The sequence below is a fragment of the Nicotiana attenuata genome, unplaced genomic scaffold (assembly GCF_001879085.1).
Source record: "Nicotiana attenuata strain UT unplaced genomic scaffold, NIATTr2, whole genome shotgun sequence".
NCBI lineage: Eukaryota > Viridiplantae > Streptophyta > Magnoliopsida > Solanales > Solanaceae > Nicotiana > Nicotiana attenuata.
Genome location: NW_017673191.1, coordinates 47,523 through 58,646, shown reverse-complemented (window position 1 = coordinate 58,646; position 11,124 = coordinate 47,523). Strand labels below are relative to the sequence as shown.

The following is an 11,124-nucleotide window of genomic DNA, read 5'->3' as shown; positions in this document are numbered from 1 at the left end:
AAAAGATGCTGAAAATAATATTAACAAAAAAAAAAAAAAGAGAGAAAAGGGGGAGTTTTGTAATGAAAATTTTATTTTGTATATTATACAATTTTTTTGTGTCACCTTCTTGTGAACCCAGAAATGTAAGATTGGAGTCTACAAATTTGTAAGACAAAAAGTAATCTCACATAACTAATGTAAGTTGTGCGAGACACACGGTAAAACTTGTCATGCGAGAGTTGTGGGCGTATGTATATAGGGTGGCGCACAATAGAGAAAAGTGAATAATAAAAGTACTTTTTGTACCAAAGAGACCACACAACACACACACAGAGAAGAGGACCAGAAGCCTATTACTTACTAAGTTACTAGTCTCGAAATCTCGTTTCTCGGGCCATCCGTAATCACGAATATCAAGACAGTTTTCTTTTTTCCCTTTTTTATTTTTTTCTCAATTATTTTCCTTTTCTTTTTTGATAAAATAAAATTCCAAGTTTAGATCCTTCTTCTTCCATTAATTACACCTTCTATCTCCGTTTTTAATTTAATGGTCAGTCCTTTCTTTTATTTGCTCAAAGGGAAAGAAAGAGAGGAAGAGAGTGTTGTCTCTGTTACATTTCATTTCCCATCCATTCAATTTCATTGAAACAAGCCGGACCCATGTGAGCACAATCTTCTTTAGCCCTTCAGTTTTACATTTTTTGTTTGTGATTTATACATTTTCATGTTAAATGATCGTAAATTTTGAGTTTTTATTTCTTGGGTGTGTGTGTGTGATTATCCTTTTGAATGTGATAAATCAGTTGATGCCTAACGTATTCACAGTCGTCATCCTGATGGTGGGTTTTTTAATTTTCGGTGCAAAAGAGATGTTGCTTAGGGTTCATATTTCTATGCAGAAGTATAATAGTATTGGAATATAGGGGTGTGGTGGGGGTTAATTTGGGGGTGGGGGTGGGGGTGGGGTGGTTACCCTTAATTGAAATTGAAGAATGAGAAGTTATATGATGTGGGGGAGACCAGGTTCAATGGGAGTGGATTGGGATCCATGCATTTGCTGGATCTATTGTTTTTTTGTAATGTTAGAGATAGTATAATTGTTTTTCTTGTTAGTAAAGTGATGGCTATTATTTTAATCCGTATTAACTCATCTTGGTAGTCGTGTTTTTTGTTTGTTTAACTTCATGCAATTTCTGTTATTTATTTATTTAGGTATTGTGAAGGATGGAATAATTTATAACACATTGCCTAGGGCTTAGAAAGATGATTTCTTGATGTGGGGTTTCATGGGGTGAACTCAAGGTATCAATGGGTAGTTTCAGTGATGATGATGAAGAAGGAGAATGTCAATTTTTCGATGCCCCTGATAGCATTTCCCAGATATCTGATATCTGCACCCGGATTCCCAAATCTACTGACGATGATGCCAGCTACCAGTACGATATGTGGGTTAGAACTCCCAGAAGTGTTGGAGAGCGGCGTAGGAAATTCCTTAGTCGGATGGGCTTAAGTGTAGATGGAATGTCTGGAGAAGATCCAGTAGATTCATGCGGAAGCTCCGAATTTGATTTCTCTACTGGAGAGATTGAAAGAATAATGGAGAGTAGTGGAGCCGTTTTACGGACTTCAATTTTTAAGGACGAATTATCATCTTACCAGTCTGGATCGTGTGGGGAAGCTTTGGGTTCATCTAAAAATTTGGGTTCAAATGGGAACTACTTATGTAGAAGTGGGAATGTTTATAGTGGAGTAGGATGCAGTGTACATGTTGAGGCAGAGAATGGCCAGCAAAGTAATAACAGAGCTGTCAGATTGGAACGACTGCTAATGTCTCGCGAGCCTGAGAACTCTCCATGTATGTCCCCCGTGATCGGGAAACTTGGACACGGAGAACTGCATAAAAATGGAGGCTCTCCGAGGAAACTGAATGGAGTTAAGAGTCGGTTATTGAGTAGGCTACGGTCATTTACATGCGTCGCAAATGGCGAAGGGAGATGTCATGATTCGACGGACAACAGTTCCGACCTTGTTCAGAGGTCTAGAGCTCAGAGGGTTAAGGTTCGCCATTGTAGGAAGCAGCTAAAGGAACTCTCTGCTCTTTTCATGGGGCAGGATATCCAGGCTCACGAGGGTTCAATTTTAACTATGAAATTCAGTTTTGATGGGCAGTACCTAGCTAGTGCTGGTGAAGATAAGATTGTGCGGGTGTGGAAAGTGGTTGAAGATGAGAGATCCAATGAAATTGATATTCCAGAGTTAGATCCTTCGTGTATGTATTTCACAGTGAATCATCTTTCTCAACTGGCTCCTCTGGCGACAGAGAAAGACAGAATTAATAAGTTGAAGGGCCTTAAGAAAACAACAGACTCGGCCTGTGTCATTTTCCCCCCAAAGGTCTTCCGAATTCTGGAAAAACCACTGCATGTGTTCCAAGGGCATACTGGGGAGATATTGGATCTTTCATGGTCAAAGAATAATGTAAGCTTATTAGAATGTCTTTGATTAACAATTTTCTGAATAATTCTGAAAGTAATCTCATTTCTTATTATGTATTGTTCCAGCAGTGTTTGCTCTCATCATCAATTGACAAAACTGTTCGTCTGTGGCAAGTTGGACATGATCTGTGCCTCAGAGTTTTTTCACATAGTAATTACGGTATGAGCCGACTCCACTCTAGTATACTTTTGTGACTCAGCGTGTGTTAATCGTGATAAGCCGTTCTATTACATGTCTGTAGTGTTTGAGTTTCATGCTGCATTATTCTCTTTGGTTTTGCAGTGACTTGCATACAGTTTAACCCCCTGAATGATGAATACTTCGTCAGTGGATCAATAGACGGGAAAGTTCGAATTTGGGCCGTTAACAGCTGTCAAGTATTGGATTGGACTGATATCAGAGACATAGTGACTGCTGTTTCCTATCGTCCTGATGGAAAGGTTTACAATTTTCCCTTTTTAGTCATTGCACTTCTGTAAAGATCAGAAATTTGAGCAACTTATTGAACAAATTATCTGCTTCGCATAGGGTGGGATTATTGGCTCTATGGCAGGCACTTGCCGTTTTTTCAATGTAGAAGGTAATGGTCTCTCTTATCTTTGTGGTATTTGTTAGTTGTTAAATATCTCGCAGAGTCAGATTTTTAATTTATGGCATTGCAATGCTATGTGTCAAGTCGTTGCTCTTGTTTAGATGGAATGTGGCAGTTGATTGGCCTTCAGATTTGGTTTTAGGAAATGATAACGTTTAGCTAGTTATTGGAATTGCTTATTCCCTTGTTTTGTTTCTCGTCTCTTTTCCTGTGCGGTGACAGCGGTTGCGCTTACCATCAGCACTTCTTGGTGTATTGATTTCCTGGACATGTTCCAGCCTTTTGCTTGGTTGGTCTTACTTAAGCCATCTTTTATTAGTTATTCTTCAAAAATCATTTAATAAATGTCAAGGCAAGGCATATCTTCATGAGAGCACAATTACCTGAGTAGTATTACTATTTGTAGCTATCATGATCATTGTGTCTTAGTGATGTGCTTATTTCTGGAGTATGTCAAATGTGATAGCAAGATTACAAGGAATGTCTAGGAATATTACGACTCGGTATTCTGGTCCATACTTTTACTGCTAAGATGTGCAATGAGTTGAGACAAAGCTGTACTGTGACAGGTCATGAGATCCACTTAGAGGAGCAGATGTTCTTGGCCAATAAAAAGAAGTCAGTTTGCAAAAGGATTACTGGCTTTCAGGTAACAATATATCACCAAACCACAGTCTGTAGTTCTGATCATATTAATTTTCTGATTTACCTTGTAATGAGATGCCAATGTAATGTTTCTTCGCAGTTTCTGCCGCAAGACCCATCTAAAGTAATGGTTACTTCTGCTGACTCTCATGTCAGAATCCTAGATGGCATCAATGTGATCGGCAAGTACAAAGGTTTGTTCCCTTTTCTTATTTCAGATAGTAACCCATTTGATGTCTGTTTGCCCTGTCATTTGAGTGCCTTGTGCTTGCCTTATAACGGCAATGAAAATTGACATGTGATTTTCTATGATTGTGGGACATGCAGTATACTTATATTGTTTTTGACTTGGGTACTTGTTGTGATCTCTCCGTTGTAGTTGCTAGTTTTAGCTACTTGTAGCTCCTTATCCTCTACTGTTGTCTAATTTACTGCTGCTCTGCTCTCTAGGCCAGCGAAATGCAGGAAACCATCTCTCTGCCACTTTCACCTCAGATGGGAAGCATATTATCTCTGCATCTGAAGATTCTAATGTCTACGTATGGAACTGTGACATTCTCAAAGATGATTATGTTTCGCAACCTAAAGTGGTGAGGTCATCTGAGTTCTTCTCTAGTGATGTCTCCATTGCAATACCTTGGTCCGGCTTGAAAACTGTAAATCCAGATAATGGATGGCACTCTGGAGGAGGACTAAGTCAAACTCCAAATAGCCTATTACCCTTCATGGCCTCTCCCTATCTTTCCTTGGGCCGTGAATTGTTCCTTGAGGCAATTCCAAAGGGATCAGCAACCTGGCCTGAAGAGAAGCTTCCCGTGTCAAGTCCTCGGTCCGTGTCTTCTCGGATGTGCAGATCTGAATACAAGCTTCTAAAAAGTTCTTGCCAGAGTTCATCCAATTCTCATGCTTGGGGTTTAGTTATTGTCACTGCAGGCTACGATGGGCGAATAAGGTCATTCCATAATTATGGATTGCCTCTGCCACTTTGACGAGTAGTGATGTAAAGGGGGTTTCTGGAACTGGAAGTTATCTCCTCTTTTGGGAGAATTTACATTGTGGCTTACTTGAGAACACAACAATTTTCCCCTAGGGCTTGCAGGGAAGGATTCAACAGTTCATGTTGCAATTGCTTACGCAATGAGAAATGATGTTTGACTAGCCCCTCTAGATATTTAATAGCATGTCCAAAGATAGGTGGTTGTGTGCCGTGCTCTTGCCACTAATTGGTAAATATCCTCTGACTTGGTTCTGGAGATATCTTCTAATTCTAACTTACTGGAGATGTCATATTTGCTGCAAATGGAAGGAATGTTACCTGCACAAGTGGAGATAATATTTATATAAATATATCCTGTATTACCGAGGGACCTTGTAGAGGAGCCTCTTTCTTTTGTTCTCTGCGTGAGACTGGGAAAAAGTGTGGTGGCTGAAATTTTCTTTGAGGAATTGTGGAGAACATCGTCTTTTATGGTAAGTTGGCTGATCAGAATGATTGACTATTGTCCGTCATCTGGTTCATTGAAGACGGGATTAACCACATCACGGCTGTGAGAAGGCTAGGGTGGGCAGCTTGTTGGAGCATTGGTTTTTAGCTGCGTAATTTTACCTGAATCCGAGTTAGTACCAATGTGATAATGCTTTCAGGCAAGTGTGCTCTCTCTACTGTAATAGCAGGCTCCTCTTTTCTGGTAAAGTGAGAATTAGAGGGGTATGCCAGTGACATTGGGGTTACACTAACATATAGGTGGCATTTCCAATTTATAGCTTTAAAATAGATTAGTAGTGTCACAGTCTATGATTCAACACATATGAAATCGACACACAGTCACTTTGTTGTTAGTTATGTACAAAGTAGTTAGTTAGTGTATATGCTTTGTATATGCAGTGAGCTAAGTGCTCTCCTACAAAGTCAAAAATCAAAATAACACCAACTGAACCTTGTGTTAAGGTTCATCAATTTTTGGTATCCAAATATTCTCGTTGAACAACTTCCTGCTTATTGTTTTTTTTTTTTTCGCCAGTACTTAGGTGAATATGAACAGGCTATCGTGTATGATGTAATTAATAATTGAGATTCTTGCCAACTAGCCTGTATAATTGAATGCATATTCCAGAAATAGTCTATAAAATTTTTTAGCCAACTTGCGAGGATCGAGTCCATGAATTTCTAAAGCACTAGTTAGAGCTAGTTTAGTTGGCTGGATTCTGACCATGTGTGTGTTAAGAATGATGGCAAGAGTAACAGGAAGAATGCCTTAGCATCTAGGCTTGCAAAGGGCTTTTTTGTTTAAACATTTGCGTTTTGAACTCGCGATACTACATTTGAATTGTGATACTACATTTTGCATTGTCTAATTTTCTTTTAAACATAGCGGCGTATATTTTAGGGAGAAATTCAAAAATAGCCATATTTATAAGTGGTCGTTCAAAAATAGCCCAGTTTCAAAAGTAATCGAAATTTAGCCACTTTTCATGTAAAGATAAATCTGAGCGAAAACACTATTCAAAACGCGAAAAATACGTCAGTATATTAAGTATAATTGAACTCCAGCATATTATACTGGAGTTCCAGGATAACTTATACTGGAGTTCCAGGATAACTTATCCTGGAACTCCAGTATAATATGCTGGAGTTCCAGCATAAGTACACTAGAACTCCAGCATAATATACTGGAGTTCCAGCAAAGTATACCGGTCCAGTATAATATGCTGGAAGTTCATACACAAGTGCTCGAATCTCCAGTATATTATGCTGGAACTTTCCGTGTGTTGGAGTTCCAGCATAATATGCTGGAAGTTCATACACAGGTGCACCGAACTCCAGTATATTATGCTGGACCGGTCTCTGTTGCAGCAAAATAGTGGCTATTTTTCATTGACTTGGTAAACGCTGACTATTTTTGAATGACCAGTCCGAAAACTGACTAGACCGTGCTATTTTACTATATTTTATGGATCCGCTTTACTCTTCTCGCCCTTTCCCACCATTATTTGATATACGTATATCAGATATCTTTCTCGTCTTTTATCCTTTCCTTTGGTCATTGATCTTTTTGTTGTTCTCTTCCTCTTGCTTTTGTGGGACTAAATCCCCTCTGTTTGTCTAATTTGTGGACTTCAGATTATACTCTGGAAGTGAAATCAATAACAACGATAATAAGCAACTTACAGAGTAGAGTCACATGTAGCCAACGGGCCAATTACAAACAAGACCACCGATGAGCCAGTTACTTTTTTTATTGGGAAATTATCAGTTATGTCAGTTCATTGGTAAGTTAGTACAAAAATAAACTAATTCATAAACTATTACAAATATTAGCCAATTAGCTATTTGTATCAATTTTATATTATTTTTTAATTTTTGCTTTCTTTTGAATGAATGTTGTTGGACATCTTAAGGAGTTTAAATCTCAGTTTTGGGGTGATTTGGTAGAGTTTTGAGGTGGTTTAAATTGAAAATACGAAATAAAAAATGAACATGAAAAAAGATGAAATGTGTGTCACACTGTGTATCGTTTGTGTATCACATATGCATCATATTTGTATCAAATGTGTATCACATGTATATCCATATATACATGTGAGTAAAATACATGTATCGCAGAAGAGTGTTTTGAGCTCGATTTTAACTACGAATTTTGATACCAAATTAGCCCAAATCACCTCCAATCTTCCTCAAATTTATATATTCACTTATCTATATGTTTTCAATGAATTCCAACCATATCCATTAAAAAAGTCTCTTTCTTTTAGATTTTTGGAATCTTGTATTTTCTTTATTTTATTTCATCACCTTATTTGCTACCTCATCTATGAAATTTTCTTGAAATTTTCTTTTCGTGTGATTCTTGGAAAGAAAAAATCCTTATTTATTTGAGTTTTTAATTTTTGTGTGTGCTTGGCTTATTTTGACCCGAAGTTGATAAAGTTAGAACTTATTTGGATCATTTTGTAAGATTCCCTTTTCTATTCCTTGTTATCTTGTCCATGATCTGCCGCACTAAACAATCTGTTTCGGTTTCCTGACAACCAAAGGCGTTCCAAACACATATAGACGCGTCTTTGCTTTCACTCTCCCATTCCTTGATTTGAAAGTGGTAAAAAAATAGATGAATGGCCAAGCTAAAAAGTAAAAACCATATCCTTTGTCCACAGGCCAACCAAAAAACCATTTCATAGCATATTTTGGTACTTAACTTTTAGAGAAAATTTTCTTCCTTCTAATCTAAATAGTAAAGATGGTTTGCTTAAGCAAATAAACGTTAAAGTAAAGGCCTCACGACCAGAATCTCTTTTCTTTTCTTTCAATAAGCAAATGGTTTATGTATAAAAGGTGCAGAAACACAGAAGTCACTATCGGTGAAAACAATCTGTAGATATTTCAAATTCAAGTAGCCCAATGCTATGTATGCCATTCTCTGTCACCATAGCTTTCAATAAGACGAGGTGAAGGAAAAGCAAAATGCATACGATAAGTGACTTCTAATGTTTGACCTTGTAACAAGACTGTCAACAGACAACACATCTTATACAACCCTATCAAAGAAAAAATCAATGTCTACTAACAATGTTACAGCTTATACCAGAGTAAATCCACTCTGTTGGAACCAAAGGACTGCTATGACAGTTGCTGCATGATCCCAGTTCTGAGAAAATAGAAAATGGAAAGAAGGATAAGTTGTCTAGGTGAAATAAGGTTGCAAAAGCACCGTGAACATGAGCAAAAAATATGGATTGCAATCAAACTTTTGTTCAAGTTGCAACTTACCCGGGGGGGGGGGGGGGGGGCCTTAAGTAGGTGTCATTACTCATTATCAAAAGAAAGTGCCCTTATTTATGTAATTATATTTTCAGCGCCAAAGATGTTAGTTTGAAACAGCGCAAACATTTAGCATCAAGAATGTTCCTTTGTCTTTGACTAGCCTTTTATTCAGACAAGTTCTTTTTAAAACCAAAGCACTAAACTCTTCTACTAGCAGTCAAAGCGAACAGTCAGAAAGCAGTTCATCAACAGAATTATGATTTGGCCAAGATGACATTGGTTTGAGATACACAGAGATCTCCAAAGTCTTCTATCTAAGCAGCCGTACACACAATTCTCATTCAGTTCGGTCTCTAGATATTACACCCGGAAACGTTCTAGACATTGCAGTACTTTATAATTGACCAAATCCTCTCAAAGACAGGTATAATCTAACCAAGTATAGGCTATTGTACAAAATTGAGACTTTAAATCCACAGGCAGAACCAATAACAGTCTTCTTCTCAGAGTAACAATTCCAGTCAATCTTAGTTTCTCTAAATCAAAACACAAAGGGAACTAAAATCTCACTAAAAAAGAGCAGTCTTGGCCATGCAGCGCAATTTTTCTGGTGAGTGAAGTAACAAACATGTACTTCATCTAAAAATAGATGTCCCGATCATTTCATATCTAAACTAATAACTCCAATCGATCACTACGAACCATGTGTAGTAACTGCCTTCATAACTCGGCAGACTGCATACTCTACAATGTTAAAATCTTACAACAACAACAACAACATACCCAGTAAAACAATGTTAAAATCTTGTTTGACAATATTAATAGCATAGCTCTTAAAGCGAAATCCGGAAGTAAATCTATCGCCCTAATCTTAAAGAAGCTTTCTCTTCTGTTACCTACCCTCTATTGATGTTGGGCATACTTATGTATGCTTCAATATATTACTTTGTTCACATTCTTACAGCTTTTTAGCTGTATTATGTTGAGCATGCCCAACTTAGCTTGTTTATCGAGTCTTACACTAATTTGGGTGCTAATGGATGATATGGGTACATGGGAGATGGAATTTGGAGCAAGAAAAAAAGAAATATAGACCAGGAAGAATTCAGTGCCTAGGCCACCACTCGTGCCAATGGCACTCAACACTAGGGAATTTTCAGAGAGCAATTTCAGTGCCCATGCCCACTGGCCCACGGTGCCTGTAGCACCCAACTATCTACGAATCTTGAATTAAACTCGAAAATGAGAATTCTAGATTGCAATAGGATTGAATAGAGCAAGTCCTTGAACCTGAACCTCGGGGAACGAATTCGCGGTTAGGATTTGAGTACACCTAATCATCTTGCTTGGTTATCATACAAGAAGTATTTATTGCAATCTTTGTTAACTCTAATTCTATAGGAATATCGGCATTAGGTTAACTTGAACAAGCAAGTAAAAACCAGATAAATTAATTAATCAATTTAAGTGAATAACTCAACCGGATTGTTAACTGACCCATAACCCTTGAATACTTTGTCTTATTGAATTTTACAACATAAGTTTGCTTGTTCGTTGTTTTTACTTGTTTGTTTTCTAGTTTCATAGTATGTTTAGTTACTCTATAAAACCAAAAGGTCATTCATCCATTTAGCAGAAAAGAACAATCCTTATTCTCGAACTCAATCAATTGGTTATAACTTATATTCCTTTTACGAGGAACAATTTCCGAGTGAATGTTTTCCAATAGACCACCCCATCCTTATATCATCGATGACACTAAGGTTAAAACTTGCATGGGAAACTTTAAGATATTGTTTTTAGCCCAAAATTTCATCAACAAATCTTTTGGTGCTTTAAAAAAAACATGGAATATACAACCAATATAGAAGAATTACACTTACCTAAACTAAAATAAACAAAAAAATAACAGATATCACACAAACAAAACACACATACAGTATTCAATAGTCATAAAGCAATTTGATAACAATGCATGCTTATTCATATATTAACACACATACACATATTGAAGGTCAATACCAACATACCACAGTGCTTATAGAATTACAGCATACTTTCTTCTTTAGTAGTTCAAGCTAATTCAAATACAATACTATATTACATTGTCAAAGCAACCGACACAATTACACAAAGCAATCACTACATAACAACTTTGATTCTCATAGTTGCTTCCTTGTTATACTCAATAGATGTTATAACACTAGCAAACAAACACTCGAAATGCACAATTGAAACAGGTAAATTGGGGGGAAAACAAGAAAAAGAAATTTTACCGAGTAATGTAGAATTAAACGGGGAGTTTATCAACGGAGGTAGGATTGGTTGCAGGGGGGGAAGAATCGAGGTGAGAAGGTAGGGTGGAGACCATGAGAGGGCGATCTTTAGCTTCTTCCTCATCCTCGTCGTCGGATTCGGAGGTGTTGAGATTCACACACGAGCATCGTTCTAAAGATGCGAAAAATGCCGACGCAACGCTCGTACCGAACCACCTAGCTAAACCGTCGAGCTTTTCGTATGACATGATTGATTGAATTCTGCAAAATTGATGGATCAAACAGAAAACCCTAATTCAGCGAAGAGAGGGATTTGGACGAGGCGAAAACGGTCAATGAGGTGGTGGCTTTCTTCTGAATATCAGCTAGGA

The 11,124-nt window shown here is 37.5% G+C and overlaps 1 protein-coding gene and 1 long non-coding RNA gene across 3 annotated transcripts; one reads left to right on the top strand and one right to left on the bottom strand.

The window, feature by feature from the left end:
- The first annotated feature begins 302 nt into the window (after positions 1-302).
- On the top strand, positions 303-5,799 carry LOC109215689. Of its 2 annotated transcripts, none has more exons than XM_019379805.1 (8): positions 303-644; positions 1,195-2,460; positions 2,547-2,637; positions 2,761-2,918; positions 3,007-3,058; positions 3,640-3,719; positions 3,816-3,909; positions 4,166-5,799. In XM_019379805.1, the coding sequence occupies exons 2-8, from the start codon at positions 1,291-1,293 to the stop codon at positions 4,702-4,704; spliced, it is 2,184 nt and encodes a 727-aa protein (XP_019235350.1). In that variant the 5' UTR covers positions 303-644; positions 1,195-1,290; the 3' UTR covers positions 4,705-5,799. The 2 variants fall into 2 exon arrangements, with proteins under 2 accessions (XP_019235350.1, XP_019235349.1); XM_019379804.1 differs by having other exon boundaries at positions 2,544-2,637.
- A 2,180-nt stretch (positions 5,800-7,979) lies between these two features.
- LOC109215690 lies at positions 7,980-11,124 on the bottom strand. Its single transcript, XR_002066387.1, has 2 exons — positions 10,754-11,124; positions 7,980-8,361 (listed from the first exon to the last, which is right to left on the bottom strand). It is a non-coding gene; the product is annotated as an uncharacterized LOC109215690 (long non-coding RNA).